At 30.9% G+C, this 17,206-nt stretch overlaps 1 protein-coding gene across 1 annotated transcript in view; it reads left to right on the top strand.

The window, feature by feature from the left end:
- Positions 1 to 17,206, top strand: part of COL11A1 (collagen type XI alpha 1 chain) — a 243,926-nt gene that overhangs the window by 83,332 nt on the left and 143,388 nt on the right. Inside the window, 15 exon segments of the mRNA XM_079133305.1 lie at positions 112 to 363; positions 970 to 1,032; positions 1,664 to 1,705; positions 2,740 to 2,802; positions 4,852 to 4,926; positions 6,042 to 6,125; positions 8,123 to 8,179; positions 11,019 to 11,072; positions 13,459 to 13,512; positions 13,627 to 13,680; positions 13,844 to 13,897; positions 15,222 to 15,275; positions 15,394 to 15,438; positions 16,627 to 16,680; positions 17,137 to 17,181. Coding sequence (XP_078989431.1) covers positions 112 to 363; positions 970 to 1,032; positions 1,664 to 1,705; positions 2,740 to 2,802; positions 4,852 to 4,926; positions 6,042 to 6,125; positions 8,123 to 8,179; positions 11,019 to 11,072; positions 13,459 to 13,512; positions 13,627 to 13,680; positions 13,844 to 13,897; positions 15,222 to 15,275; positions 15,394 to 15,438; positions 16,627 to 16,680; positions 17,137 to 17,181 — 1,050 coding nt within the window.

The following is a 17,206-nucleotide window of genomic DNA, read 5'->3' as shown; positions in this document are numbered from 1 at the left end:
AGTGATTAAAATCTTTCATTGTCTGCTATCAAGCTGTAATTACAAATGCTTACCTTGCTTCACTAATACTAAACTTTATGTTCTCCAATTCCTTATAACTTAAATTAATAGCCAAATCCTGTTGAAGACGTTTTCACAGAAGAATATCTAACTGGAGAGGATTATGATCCCCAGAGGAAAAATTTCGAGGACACACTATATGAAAACAAAGAAATAGACGGCAGGGACTCTGATCTTCTGGTAGATGGAGATTTAGGCGAATATTTTTATGAATATAAAGAATATGAAGATAAACCAACAAGCCCCCCTAATGAAGAATTTGGTCCAGGTGTACCAGCAGAAACTGATTTCACAGAAACAAGTGTAAGTCAGCAGTAGGTTCTGTGTCATTGTCTAACTTATTTTTGGAGTGTTTTCTTGTTCATTTTAATGTCTTTTCAGGTTTAAAATACAGGTTGAGTTCATATATCAATTGTGAATACTTACAACTCCTAGGCCAGCTTGATAGATTCTTCCTTATGGGAATCTTCAGCAATTGTATTTCAGGCCACTCTACTGGAATTTTCACTTAAAAGTATAGTTTGAATAAAATTGTACCTAAAATTTCTTGTCATTCATAAGATTAAAATACAGTAATTTCTTTTCTGACTAGAAAGTTTGATTTCTGATTTTTTAGACGATTATATTTAATGTGATGACATTTATTAATGTCTTGGAACAATAATTGAAGCTACAGATGTCTTTGTATTTCTATACTGTTTTCAAAAGCAATTGTTTAATCTCATTTTAAGAAGCAGTGTTAGTTTTTACTTGCAGATTGAAACCTTTAATAAGTTGCTGTTTTAAAAAGCACACACTTTAATAGGTCGTTTTAAATGCCTCTAAATGATTAAATTCCTTTCTTAAAAAAATTGAAAAAGTTTTATTAACATGAAGACATTTGGCTGTCTTAAATTTTTTACTCAATAGATAAATGGCCATGGTGCATATGGAGAAAAAGGGCAAAAGGGAGAACCAGCAGTGGTTGAACCTGTAAGTACTGGTGTGGATACAGATGTATGAACCACCATCATTTTAAATCATTATGTATGTTCATATATTACCATTGAAAATCCTGATGTCCAAATGTTTATAATTTGCCACAAGTCAGTCAGTCAGTAATGCCCTAACAAATGCAATTTCAATAAACCAAAAAATTATAAAAATGGAATTTCACTATTTGAAAGTGGGTAAATTTGTCTACTCATATTCTCTCATTCTACAGCTAAGGAGACTGAAATCTGAAGGGTTTAAGTGATTTTTCTGAGGTTTCAAATGTTTGGTGGTTGAGCTATAATATGACTTTTGTTTTTCTGATTTCCAGTCTTATGACTTTTCCTTCTAATTTCTGTAATGGCAGTATTAGAAATGTATTATAGACATAGATACTTATTTTTTTCAGATTCACATGATACCATGCAATGATATAAGAATATTCTTTTAAAAACTCACTTTTAATTTCTTTCTTTTCCGTGCAAAAATGTTTATAATTTATTTTATTTAATAGGAATAGGGAATTCACTTTTTAAAAGTCAATGGTTTAGTGCCGTCTTACATTCACTTAGTTAAGAGGTTGGGGGTTGCACTTCCTTGGTAAAAGATTTTCTGTAATTTTTTGTTACAGGGTATGCTAGTTGAAGGACCACCAGGGCCAGCAGGACCTGCGGTATGTAAATGACTTATGATTATTTTTTTCTTGATTTTTAAGATGATTGAATATGAGATTTCTATTTTATTACTAGATTTGAATTTTTAAACTGATTTATATATTGAATCTTATAGGCAAACATTTGTTTAGAGTGACTGGTAAACTTGAATAACTTTCTGATTTAACTATCCAAGTGATATTCTCTAGAGAGCACTTAAATTTTGTTTTGAATATTTTTGTTGCTTTAATGTCTCTGCATCTTGTAACCAATTTTTATCTTTTTACCTGAAAATTATAAAAGTTTTTTCTTAAAAGTCATTCTTTTTCTTTGGGAGATATAATTATATTTCAATGCATGGGTGAGAATTCTTGATAGACTGTAGCTGCTTTATCTGTACTTCTACGTGAAGTGATTATCAGATTTCATTCATTGTCATTTCCTGATAAGGCTGATGTAACTCATTGTGTCATTATTTTAAAGTAGCTAAACTAAATAGACCTGGTAAGAAATCTCATTTTTTTTCTTTTGTTTTTTTTTTTGTTTGTTTGTTTGTTTTTTCTTTTTTTTGAGTGTCTGTATGTGGAAATAATTAAATTCTCATCTTCTGAAAACAATGTAAAAAAACTTACGCTTTCAAAGATTTACAAAAGAGATATGAAAATGCCTAGAAGCTTAATGTAGAAAGTGATTTCTACGTTTTCAACTTAGTTATCACATATTTGAGGTCTAATCTTATGAGTGTGCCATTTCTTCAGGAAGAACTGGGAACCAACTTTAACCTCAGGGACTTTACATTGGCATGCTCTCCCTTCCTGTTTTCCTTGGGACGATTGCCTCCATCTGAGAGCAGCTGCATAGAGGAGCAGTGTGCTAGCTACAAAGTGGTTCCTATATGTTGTCTTTTCACAAGAAGCTAAATAGGGCAATTGTTTGGGAGACAAGTGTATATTTATGAAATATAAATGAGCTGTTCTTTGCTACAGAAGGATGAATTTGCCTGAATGCTAAGGGCTCAGGAATTTCACTCAGACCATGGTTTGTTTCTCTGTAGGGTCTTATGGGCCCTCCAGGTCTACAAGGCCCCTCTGGACCTCCTGGTGACCCTGGCGATAGGGTAAGTAAAGGGTCATGTCATTACAAAAGCATGTAACCATAGTTTAAAGGAATCAAAACATATTCATTAGCATTAAAATATTAAAATCTGTAACTTCAAAATGTTATCTTTCCTGATGATGGGAGGGTTGGGAGGGTAAGAAATCTAAGAATTCAATGTCATATAATACTTTAGTTAACTTTTTATGCTATTATTTAAAAGGGAAGCTAAAAAATGGTTAATCTCTGGTAAAACTGGTATAGTTAGTAAACTGATTTTATTTTCAGTCAATTCCTACATGAATTCTCTACATTAGTTTCAGTTCTTCAAATTTGGATTGCAGACATTGCCATAGGCATTTAGCTGAATGCTGTTAGAAGGAATTAGCCAACTTGAATTCTAGTTTGCAGATCGAATTCTGGTTTCTATGATGTAGATCATTTGTATTATCTCTCTAGTGCCTTCTTATACATTATCTTTTCCCTCTTTTTTCTCATCCTTGAGTAGACAGTATCTTTGTGTAGTATGTATGTGTGTGTGTGTTTCTTTTGCTCTTTTAAAAACAAAGGATTATACTTTTATGTATTTACAATTCAAAGACGACAAATATTGTATTAGAGAGATAAGAAGTGAAGATTTTAAAATATCACAGTAATTCTAACCTGGGTACGAATTACTTAAAGTTAGAGGATATAAGCAGTATATTATGCAAACATTTGCTTTTCTTATGTGGCATGTTTAGTCTTGTTTATATGGTCTGATAGAGATATTTATTTTTTTATCAGTCACTTTAGATATGATTCTTATTTTTAAATTCTACCATTTTTTCATAAGACCTTTTTGGATTCTGTAATATATTGACTTTATTAAAACCCTATTTCTGATTATAAATTTGTCTCTACATTGTGCTCTAAAAATATAGGCATATAAATGATCTAATTAATTTATTTTATTAAAGAGAATTTATACATATCATATTAGATTTGTTAGAATTTAAATAATGGTTTCTTTATAAACCCATTATTTGAGCTTACTTTGAAAATTCTTTCATGCTTGTAGAGAACCTATTGAAGTAATATTTGAAATAAAATATAATTTTGCCAGACTCTAGTCAATATTAATTATTTTCTGTTTTAAATTTTCATAAAAAATAACATTTGAAAATTGTTGCTGCATATATTTTATACCAAGTGAATCATTTGAGTTATATCCTTTATATCTAGTTACTGGTTAATCTTAGAATTTACCCCCTTTTCTGCTAAAAATGACTTGGCTATGTAGAAATAAATCTTGTTCTATTGCAATCCTACAGACATATAACTTGTATCTAAGATTTGCCTACTCATGCACAAATACACATATATTTAACATTTTCTACAATTCCATATATATCTTGTATTAACAGACATTCCAGTCACACATAATTTCCATGTGTACATTCATGCATGCATTGAATGTATTTTATCAATAAGAACTCAAAATAAATTAATGATTATCTATGTCTAAATTTAGCATGTAAATCTTATGTTGAGTAAGTAATTATCTATGTTAATAGAAAAAGTACCTATTTTGAAAACAATATTTAAAGTACCTAGAATATGATAGACTTCAAATATGTATTTAAGTAGTCTATGTATTTAAGTAGTCTATTAATTGATGCTATTAAAGTATCTATTAATCAATACTTAAACATATCTTAAACTTACTAATTTGACTTTAAATAAATGCTTTATCATTTATTTAAATTCTGCAACAGTCAAAACTTGATTCATTGATTATCCTCAGAATATAAAGGAAGTCTTCATCTTATACAGTTTTCGACTTCAAGTAAACACAGCACAGTTCACAATCTTAATTGGATTATATGTTGATAAGCAAACATTATTAAAATGCTCTAAAACTAGTGCAATTAAATAACATCCTTTCTAGTTATATTTACCAAAAGGAGATTAACCAACTCGGAAAAGGCAAATTCAAATTGGATAATGTAGATTTAGGTTATACATTCTAATAAATTTTATTATTTATTTATTTTAAGATTGATTTTGATTAGTTCATTTCCTTTCCTAGGGACCCCCAGGACGTCCTGGCTTACCAGGGGCTGATGGTCTACCAGGTCCTCCTGGTACCATGTTAATGTTACCGGTATGTTTCTTTTTATTTTTATAAAAACAACTTGATATCTTGTCAACTTGTTTCTGAAAAATACTGTTTGGAGAGTAGTCATCTAAAAATTATTCTGTAAGGCACAGATAATGAATCAAACAGCTTTTGGAAGTTAAGGGAAATTTTACTACACAACATCCTGATAAATATCAATTTCAAAAGTAAAACTTTCATTATTCGATTATACTTTTAGCAACAAGGTTTTTCTTAATATTTCTAATGTGGTTTATCATTAACAAGTATTTTATATTTCATTTAACATAATATTAATATATGTTTACTATAATACAGACTATAGTTAAAACTCTTTAAAGATTTATTTATAATGTCATTATTAATTGCTCAAAAGTTGTAGCTCAGTGGTATAGTGCTTGCCTAGCATGTGTGAGGCACTGGGTTTGATTCTCAGCACCACATAAAAATAAGATAAATAAAATAAAGGTCCATAAATAACTAAAAATTTTTATTTTAAATTATGCTTTACTACAAGATTATTTTTCAAATACTTTGACCTTAGTGCTATGGGGAAAACGTCCTAGATTTTTTGGTTTAAATGATAAGTTTTCAAGAAAAAATTAAAATGAAAAATTGCCTGACATTTCATTTTGAATTAAAAGTAAATATGAGCTTTATAATTTTATGAAGGACTATTAGGTAGGATTGGTTTTCTCAAAATTATTTTTCTATGTGTTCATGGAAATTCAAAAGATTTTGATCAATGATACATAGGTCTGTAGTCATAACCAAACTTATGTAGGTATGAAATTTTTACAAATAAATGAATAGCATGTGAAGCATTTGTGTAGGTAAAAAAGGCATGATGATTCATTCCAGAGTTTGAGATTGTAGAATTTGAAATCGCTAAGAAGTTTCTCTTTTACAAGTGATAAAATGTGGTGTAGAGAGCTTCCCTAAGTAGAAGCAGGATTAAAAAATTTAAAAGCTAGGTTTTATGGTACATTGTGCAGTTACTTTGGACATGGGGTAAAATTACACCATTTTAAGTAAATGGTTGTTGTCTAGTGATTAGGGCACCTAGTTCATCATATGTGACAAAGGCTAGTTTTCAGCTTCTTTATACTATCTCTTCTTAGTTCCGTTATGGGGGAGATAGTTCCAAAGGACCAACCATCTCTGCTCAGGAAGCTCAGGCTCAAGCTATTCTGCAGCAAGCTCGGGTAAGAAAAGCTAGTCATATGTTTCCATAACCATATGCTGTGTCCGACATGTGTGTGTGTATGCCTATGGAAGATGCTACCACTATTAATTATAGAATACTTCTGGAAAATATATGGAATTTAGAAGAAAAGAATGCCGAAATTATATTTTTCTCATTCATACTTATTAATTGATATTAAATAACTGACTCTTGCTGTATTTCCATATATAATTCTGTCTCCCACCATAACACCAATAATTTCTAGTCTTTTGAGAATATTGATGAATTATACATAGTACTCTCTATCTTTCACATACAAGTTTTTCTAGTGATAGATATAATTAAGAGAAAAACATATGAAAGAAATTTGTTCGTCCTAACCCTCTGGATTATTTAAAATATCTCAAATAATCCAGAAAGTTAAGTTTCCTGGGATATCTTATATATGAAAAGAAACTTTGTGTATTTTCAGTTGTAATCCTTATAATTTATATTTTTTTTTTACAAAATCTGTTCAATATTGATACTTTATAATCTTTTGTCAGTTGAAAACTTCTACTGTTCTTTAGATTTATAAAACAGATAATCACATATATTTTTAATTAGCTGTACTGTAATTAAACTATACAAAAGAAAAATCAAAAGAATGAACCAGGAAGGAATCAGAAGTCATATAATACTTTAATATTTTTATTCATAATATCGGTTTTCTTTTTATGAACATGCAGGATTTATGGTTGGTATGGGTATGGTTCTTCATTTTTTAACCAATATAGAACAATTCTGTAGTAACATTTATTCTTCCATTAATTTTATGTCTGTGTAAAACACCTCAAAAATTAAGTGAAAGGTGTAATTCACTCTTGATGTTTATTTATTTCTTAAGTTTATGAATCTGAAAAAATCAATATATATTTATATTGTTTAAAGATACCAAACATACCATATTTAAAGAATACAACATGCATTATATATATCTAAAAATATGTATGATAATTGATTATTCCTATGATTTATAAATTACATTGTTTTGAAAAAATATAAGATAATTATTTGAACTTAAGTATTTTGAGCCCCTGAATTCTTCATCTTATCAATCCTCTTAATGGACTTGAAGCATAGGCACAAGCATTATAATTCCAAATTTTTAGATATTTAATCTCAAGGATTAAGAAGTGTATTGTCAAAATTCTCATGGTGAGTTAGCAGTGGAATTTTGGAGATCCTATTGGTTTCATCTCATGCACTGTTCTAATCAGATTTCTCATTTATTTCCATCACAGTATTATTTTTGATGAGTTTTGATAAATCTAAGTATTCACCATTTTTACCCACCAACATTCAAAAATAACATACCATACTAATATAACATCGATAAATTTTTTATCTTTTGTGCTGTATGTTTTTCAGATTTTCAAGTGTGCTAATTTCACATTTCTAGAAAATGTAGTGTAACAATAGTGCATGTGATCAGTGTATTATGTCTCTGATTATACATAATAAATTATTATATAATATTAAATTTTAGATTTATTAAAAGAACTGTCTTGCCACAGCACAATTTTACTTTGTGCTGCTACACTTTATCATAATTTTTCCTAAAATACTGGTAGAAATATTTTAAAGCACTTCAAATTTTCTACCTCTAAAAATATTTTCAATGTGATTTGCAAGTGCATATTTAAGAGCAGTAACCTGTACATTGTTCTGAAGTATACTTCAAAGTAGAAAATTGTCAGACATTAGATTTCTTATTTTTAAGTCTATTTTAATTTGTATTATTGATTAAATTGTAACAATACACGCTATAAGATGTATATAAGTTTCAACAGTTTTAAAAATGTCTGATAGTTAAGTCTTTTGTCATTCAAGAAACTTATATTTCCTCAGTAACCTTGCATACTTTCTAACATGTAGCTTATGATAACTGTTTAAATCATGTGCTACTTAAGGTTAGCTTGTGCAAATGACAGATGTTATTTAATATGGCTAAACTTGATATATTTTACCTTCTAGATTGCTCTGAGAGGCCCTCCTGGCCCAATGGGCCTAACTGGAAGACCAGGTCCTGTGGTAGGTTATACAAAAATGATAATGTATGTTAAAATTTCCATACTGGTACTTCCTTGAGTCTTTTGCCAGTCCTGGGCCTTTGTTCATATCTCTGGCTGGTGAACATACCATACATAACCCCATTTGTGGTTGATATTGTTTCCATTAAAAAAAAATCTATCTCTATTCAGACTTGAAATTTTATAATACTTTATGTATTTTGAAGGACTCTACATTCAATGTTATGAGCTCATGAGTAACATGTTCTGATAGTATAATTGATAGAATTCAAAATCACATTTTTACTGTTCTATTTTTCAAAATATAAGAAGGAATATGGAAGATTCTGTGTCACTTAAAAATGGGAATAGAACTAATTTTAATTGCTTGTTATTGAAAGATTCACATAACTGCAAAAAGGCATGTTTAGTGTTTTATATAATTTGGGGGCAGAAGAATTACCTGGACATTTTATTAAAAATAAAAATCACTGGGTCATGGAACTTGGGACTCTGATGATTTAGTTTCACAGTTGGAACTGGTAAATGTTTATTTTTGTTTGTTTGTTTTTGTTTTGTTTTGTTTTGGTACTGGGGATTGAACTCAGCGGCACTTTACCACTGAGCCACAACCCCAGCCCTATTTTGTATTTTATTTAGAGACTGGGTCTCACTAAGTTGCTTAGTGCTTCATCATTGCTTGAGGCTGGCTTTGAACTCGCAGTCTTCCTGTCTCAGCCTCCTGAGCCTTTGGGATTGCAGGCATGTGCCACTGTGCCCAGCTTAAATGGTATTTTTAATGAGTGCCATAGGTTAATTTTTATGGCCATGTTTGGAAAACACTGCCTTATGCTTTGTAATTTACAGTTCAAGCTCTCTAAAATTATATTATCTGAAGGAATTTCATGACAAACACAAACAAGTGGATCTGTAGCAATTAAAGGCAGAGAGGAGCAGAACCAGTGGAAGCATGTTACATTGGCAGTCCTTGGCCAGTCATTAAGGCTCAGCCATTTCAACACAACACAGTGGCAAAGAGAAGACATTGACATCCATGAATATGTTTCAACATCAGTCAAGATCAGTGTGTTCTATGCACTTCATCTCTTTGTTACAAAAAGTTTTAGCTTTGTGAAAAACAATCATGTCTTTTCACCATTTCTCTTCTAATATACTTTGTTCATAAACATCAGATTATTTAAGTCTTTTGGATTTCTACTAATTCTACAATGTAAAAAATAGTTTGTTTATTAAGGTTTAGAAAACAGCCAGGCACAATGATCCACGCCTGTAATCCCAGTGGCTCTGGAGGCTGAGGCAGGAGGATTGAGAGTTCAAAGCCAGCCTCAAGCGATGGCAAGGCACTAAGCAACTTAGTGAGACCCTGTCATTAAATAAAATACAAAATAGTGTCTCAGTGGTTGAGTACCCCTGAGTTCAAGCCCTGGTACCAAAAAAGACAAAAAAAAAAAAAAAAGAAATTAGAAAACGTCAACATTAATATTTCAACACAAATGTGTACATTCTTTTAGTGAAACATTATTCAGTACATTTGTGTTTATCAAGTAATTTTATGGACAAATGGAAGATCCATACCATAAAATATACAGGAAATATAGAAAATGTGCTTTTACTCTCTTCTCTTACTATCAGTTATTGTGTGAGAATGTTTAGAATAAGTGTTTGAGCAAAATAATTATAAGGTATTGAGTAGGGAGCATGTATTACACACAGTAGATAATGAGGCCTATTAATTAAAAATAAGTTGACTTCTACAGTTTTGTTCAATTCAGTTATTAAAGTTAAACCACAGTTTTTCTCTTGAATAAATTCAGTTACAAGAATTTCTAATCAGAAGCTTGAAAGTCATTCTTTTAACTTTCAAGATGAGAAAATTCATGTTACTTTACTGTCCATATTTCTTGGAAATCATATCAGTAGTTATTTTACTTTGGAGCCACTAGGAGGCTCTAGATAGTAACATTTTTAGATTTAGTGTAATTCTACTCTTTATTTTACTTTGATGTACCACATGGTTTAATAAAATGTGTATTGATTTAAACAAATCTTACACTTTAAAAATATACAATGTAAACTTCTTCAGCACGAAGCTAGCTATAATCGCTATATTTATTTTTAATATTTTAATGTTTTTAGGGAATAAAAATGGCTTAATGTGTATCTTGAAAACTTGCAACTCATTTATGAAGCAGGTTAAGGCTGTCAGTTAATGTGCCAGGTTTTTACTGCACTTTTTAAATTATGTAAACATTTGTATAAAGTGTTTGTTATAATGAGTTAGTCTTATGGGAAAAAACAAACCAATCTGGGGAAAAATGTTTTGATATTATTTCAGCACATTTATAATGATAGCAATAGCATCTGTCCTTAGCATTTTATGACTCTGAAATTCAGAGTTTAAGAAATATCTGGCTGTAAAAGCAGTAACATTTTGCAAATCCTTATTGCATAAAAAGATTTGATGCATACTTTGTTCAATAACATTTTTTGCACTAGTACTACTCCACTATATAGTGATAAATAATGCCTGTGTAGCTTTCTAAGTGTTCAGATGGTGCACACATTATAGAAAATCCCAATGCCATATCATGAGGTTGGCTTTGGTGTATTTACGAGTGAAAAACAGACTTTTATTTACAGCTCACCAAAATACAATCAATATGCTGACAAGAGATGCACTTCAGGGAAAGGGCTTAGAGAGCTTATTGTTTTAATTAATAATGTCAACTAATGTGATGTTATATATTCAGGAAAACTTTCATTTCAAGTGAAAATAGTGGAATATAAGTGCTCAGGGAATTGCTAAATTAAATGATTACACCTTCAATTTTTCTTGACAGGGCGGGCCTGGTTCAGCTGGGGCCAAAGGTGAGAGTGGTGACCCAGGTCCTCAGGTAAAAAAAAAAAAATGATAATAATAATAATAAGAAGAAGAATTTGGTTTTGCACTTATTTATCATTGACTTCATTTTTATCTAGTAAGACATTGAAGTTTCTGCTGTTACGAGTAAAGAATCTATTTACCTTATTTTTAAGCACTTTACCTCTTCTAATTAAAAAATCTGTAGTGACCAATTGACTGTCAATAACTTAATTAATTTAAAACATATTTAAATTGTGAGTGGGAATAGACTTGAAAGTAATAGACCTTTAGAATCCTAAATTGGCTAGAAAGTTTCCAAAGCACAGCAGAACAATTGCAGTTGTACTTGTATTGGTGGTGCCTCACACCCATGCTTTCCGTGGAGAAAAAATTTAGCACATTGTCTCATAAAGGATATTTAATACACCTGAAAGAAGCTAACTTCGAAAACTTCGTAGATGAAATTAAGAGAAATTGTAAGGATATAAGCTGAAAACACTTAAATATCTTAGATTATATTTAAGTGGAACATTATTTTTCTTTAATGATATAAAGTAGAGCTGTAAGATTATGCAGTATTCTAGAAAACAGAAAAACAAAAGATGACGTTGATTTTTAATATATTAATTCTTAAGTGGAAATGCTTCCTGACATAGTCAATGAATATAAATTCACTGGGCTGCAGGATCTCTCAAGTGGTCATTTTTTCCCCCATTTTAAAATTAATTTTATTTAAAAAATATTACAAAGAAAAATTGAATTCAAACACATTCTTTGTAACTAGCATCACAGTCGTTCGAACAGATAATATTCTATAACTCCGAACCATTTCTCGGTATCTTTATAGTTGTATCCTACCCAGACCCCAACCAGTGTTCTTCATCACTGAAGTTTTGTAGTTTCAAAATATCACATAAATGAAATTGTACTTTAGGTAACCTTTTGAGACTGGCTTCTTTGACACAGCATAATGCCTTTGAGATTCATCACAGTCGAGTTCATCAATAGTGCATTCCTTTTGTTACTAAGCACTAAGTATTCCATTGTGTGGACACACCAGTTTATTTTAAAATGATAAAAAAAATCCCCCCAAAAATCCAAAGAAAATTGATAAGGATATTTGGCTGACTTAAGCTGTGGCAGCCTTCCTTTTCATGCTTAGTTAACATTGCCACAAAAGAATGGAAAACACTTGCAGCTTAACTTGAAATTGCATGAAAATATTACGTAAAAATCTAGGAATTTTATTCTTTTGCAAAATTTGTGAACTTTCTTCTTTTTAAACTCATCTCTTTAAACATAAATGACTCTGAAAACATGCTATAGCAGTGTTTGTGGATTTTTGCAGTTTTTCTGATTTTCTTAAATCCAAAGAGAGAAAAGGGATATGAAAGGATCATTTTCATTTAAAATTAGCAATATGTGTCTTTTTATTATTGACCTTTGTCTTCCAAATAGGTTCAGGCTAGAGTCCTCTCACTACAATAATTTTTTAAAAGCTATATTTTTAACCTCTATTTACTAGACAATCTTAACTTTTCATATTTCTAGAATCGATATTTTGTAGCAATCGTAAGAATTATTTGTAATTTCAAATGTGGATTTCATTTTTTGTCTACATTCACTTCATAGAAATTGTTTAAATTAATGTTGAAAAGTGTAATTAATTAAATTTAAAAGCCTATATAATATTCATTCTGAAACCACATTTGATCTATTATAGCTGTGCAGTAATTTTATATGAAAACCTATATATCCTTCTCCTTATTTTACTGCTACTATGAAGAGAGTGTTTCTGATCTTTAATATGCCAGTTTATAAATAGTCCACCAACATTATGTAGGTGATTGAAGGAACATGTGCCAGGTACTGTGCTAAGCTCCAGGAGTATTTAGTTGAAACAGAGTTAGCTGGAAACTTTGGCAGGTAGGATTCTAATCAGGGATTCACGATCCAACATGATAACTACAATGAAAGACTAAATATCTAGGAGAGGTGATCCAAAACATGAAGAGAAAAATTTTTAAAAAATGGTTCGGAAAATAAAGATAAAGGGGATAGATGGTGAAAAGTGTGTTCAGTCAAAGGAAACGAGGAACCCATGATTTTTAAGAATAAAACAGGTAATTAGGGATACTTGTAAGGCTTAAAATATCCCATTATATTTCTTTTGTTTAAATGTAATCACATGTCTACATTTAAATTTAATAGTAATATAACTTTTTTTTTGGTAAGAAGCCATTTGGAAAAATTGTCTTCTGATTCATCTGAATTTTTACATAGAAATAATTTCCTTGTGTTTAAATGACTAAGATCAAGCTAAGACGATATCAATTTCTAAAACCTTCACTCTTGAAGTTACTGAGTTTATCAGCCAAGAATTCTACAATAGGATTTAATTTGATGTTTTGACATAGGGCCCTCGAGGTGTCCAAGGTCCTCCTGGTCCAACTGGAAAACCCGGAAAAAGGGTATGGATGATTTTTACTGTGTACTTTTAGATTTATCTGCAATGTCAGTTTGTTCTTTTTTACTTTCTGTTAGTAGGAATTCTTTTTGCGTAATCCTGTTTTTGACATTATCAGGGTCGTCCAGGTGCTGATGGAGGAAGAGGAATGCCAGGAGAGCCTGGGGCAAAGGTCAGGAATTCATATATTTTTATATTCAGATCTTGGATGTCAATGTACCCTGGAATTTTGTATTTTAAAATAAAATTTCTGGATATGAAATAATAGTTGACATTCAAATTAGAGTACAGATCTATACTAAGGATATGACAATGAGAATGATTGTCATTTACAGGGAGATCGAGGGTTTGATGGACTTCCAGGTCTGCCAGGTGACAAAGGTCACAGGGTAAGATACATCTATTACTTTTTTTAATTGTTCGTTCTATTTAGTTATACATGGCAGCAGAATGCATTTTGGCTGATTGTACACAAATGGAGTACAACTTTTCATTTCTCTGGTTGTACACGATGTAGAGTCACACCATTCATGTAACTGTATATGATATTTGTCTCATTCCCCCATTTTTCCTTCCCCACTTTTATCAAGATGTAATGGGAAAGTTATGATGTGTTTTAGTATCCATGCACTATGGCAAATCAGATAAAAATGAACTTAAATATTTGAGAATTGATTGAGTAAATTATTACATCTAATAGATACCAGGAGAAAGAGATACAATTATGCATGTGGCATCAATGCTATTATTTTAAGATATTAAAACTTTTTTGTATGGAAACATAAATTGAGGCATGATCTTAATGTTCAAGAATATGGTAAAGAACACATTAATGGAAGAGCAAGGGTAGAGATTTAATTTTTCATCTAATGTATTATTGCCTCACTTTCCTTCTTGCATTTTGTCTGTGGAAATGCCCGCAAAGAAAGATATCTGTAGGCAGTCTGTCATGAATACTGCATTATTCTGACTATATTATTTCTTCATGATGCTATGAGTTTTCACCTCAATGCAAGACCTTATAATTTGCTATGGGTAAATAAACCACTAGCAATCCAGTGGATATTTTTAGTGGGAAATTAAATGAAGAGACAGTTTCTTAAAAAAATAATAATAATAAACTTTGAATACTTTCTTCACCAGAATGAAGAATAAAGGAAGGTAAGGCAGCAGTTAGGTAAATGGAGAAGAAAAGGAAAAAAAATGAAGAGAACCTCAAGAATGTCTAGCAGTATGCCTAGTGTATGCTAGTACATGTCAAGATAAATAGATTTTTTATTTTTAAAAGGGATTCAAGACTCTTTAGTCTTCTTATGTGATTTAATATACTTAGAAGTAGAAAATATTAAATTAAAATCGTGAAAGTTGTAGCCATACTTAAGACAAATTCAACAAAATAATTTCCTAAATGCTTAGCTTATAATCATAAAATGTCTGAAAATCACTTTAGGTATTTATTTTATTTGAACCTTTCCACGTTGATAATTGAGGGAACATTTTCCCTAGCATAATAGTATTAGAGGTTAGAGGTGTCAATTTGTGATTTTTCCACAAAGCGTTCTGAGGAATGCAAAGACAGTGCAAGTTCTCCCTGTCCAATATCTTGGTATATTTGGTTAGGTGATAGGTATTTAGGTGTTTAGGTGGATGTGGGATGGACTGTGAATGCATGGCTTATGTTATACGCTAATCATGTTTGTCTTTACTTATTAGGGTGAAAGAGGCCCCCAAGGTCCTCCAGGTCCTCCTGGTGATGATGGAATGAGGGTATACTAAGACTTCATTTCTTTAAGACATGTTTAAAATTAAAACATAAGAATGAACAAAGTCACATTGAAATGATGCATTGTCTAATAGCATTGCCCTCCTGTTTTGTTCATGACAGGGAGAAGATGGAGAAATAGGACCCAGGGGTCTTCCAGGTGAAGCTGTAAGCAATTTTTTTCTTTATTTTTAAATAATCATTTTCCTGTTTGCGGGAAATAATAACTGATGTTACATATGTAAAGGCAATAATAAAGTCGAGTAAATATTGAAGTCTTACCTAAGCTTAGCAGGCAATTATCATGTTTAAAAACAAAGAATATTTTTGAGCTCCTATTTTGTTTTATAGAAAATCTTAGGCACTTGAAAGAATAAAATGTGGGATGTAATAATTGCTAGCCAAAACCCTACCACGTTTTTGTTGCTATTTTGTTTCTTTTAAGTATCATCAATAATTCCAGAATCTATTTATGTATTTAGAATAAATGAATCTTATTACCAGAAGAAACAAAAGAATGAGGGACTTAGTATATGGCAGATATAAGGATTATGTCAGTTTTTTTCTCCACCAAACATTAATAATGAGGAAACAGAAATGGGAAGGTTTACTCAAAGCCAGCTGACCAAACAATAACAATAACAACAAAACAAATAAACAAAAACTGTTTCTAGAGAAAGGCCTCCTATTCTTAGTTTTAATCTGCTCCATTATAGATCAAAAATTAAAAAAAAAAACTTATGGTAAGGCATATAGAAGAAATAGTAAATCATTGTACTGTCTATTTTAAAGAAGGAAAAGAAGGCAAGAATGTGCAGGAAGGGGAGAGAGAAGAAGAGGAAAAATCAAGTTTAAATAGCAATAATTTAAGAAATTTTCTACCAAGAAAATGGTTTCATAATTTGTATGTATAACTATCTACCTGTTTGTTAATTTCAATGAGTATTCTCTTAACTAAATGTGAACTAAATGAGAATCCAGGTACTTTTATTTTTAGTTTATCTGATTGCATATTAAGACTCAGTTGCCATTCGAATCAGAAAACGACACAAAATGCCTTATTAAAAGTATTAAACTATTTTTTCTTTTAAAAATTCCCTAAGTCATTCATTTGTAAATTTGTAGAATCAAACGCATCCAGTTTCTGTACTAAAGACTCACTGTTATCTTTTCTGACGTTTAGGTCAGTATAAACACTAGATACTTATGTTACATGAAAATGGTACTTTAAACATCACTTTCAGTGTATTAAGAGAAGATGTGCAAATATATTTACTCTTAATATTATATTGGAATTTTTTTCAAATTCTGAGGACATCTCTCATGAGGACATGCTTTCTTTTCTCCCCTCCTTAGGGCCCACGAGGTTTGCTGGGACCAAGGGGAACTCCGGGACCTCCAGGGCAACCTGTATGTATTGCTGGAAACATTCTGGATTTCCTAGGGAAAGTTTGTTAACAAACTCTTTAAAATTAGGAGGGCGTAAAAATTATTCATAATCAAGAGTTAGCTACCTTTATATTCTAAGTTTTAAGAATGCTGCCTCTCTTGGGGTAACTGATCATTGCCTCCCCTCTTTTTTTATTTTATTTGTCAGTCTTATGGGTTTCATAAGACTTACGATAATTCATGAGCACACAATAGAAAATTATACTAGGTTATCTCCATGGTGAACATGGATGGAAGAGAGTAGGCCCAGCCTCATTTTCATAAATTCCTAAATACCTGTTTTCATTTAATGCTAAAAGGAATCTTTATCACCCTTGGTTAGTGTGTGTCATGTTATTATAGTAGCCTTTTTGAGTTTCTGTTTTAGCATCTAGATTTTTAAACAACTCTGCATATTTTTTTTTTTCTTTATTGAAGGGTATTGCAGGTGTAGATGGACCCCCAGGACCAAAAGGGAACATGGTATGTAGCAAATATCTATAAACTC

This window comes from Sciurus vulgaris (genome assembly GCF_902686455.1).
Source record: "Sciurus vulgaris genome assembly, chromosome: 1".
Classification (NCBI taxonomy): Eukaryota; Metazoa; Chordata; class Mammalia; order Rodentia; family Sciuridae; genus Sciurus; species Sciurus vulgaris.
This window is presented reverse-complemented; position numbering and strand designations above follow the sequence as displayed.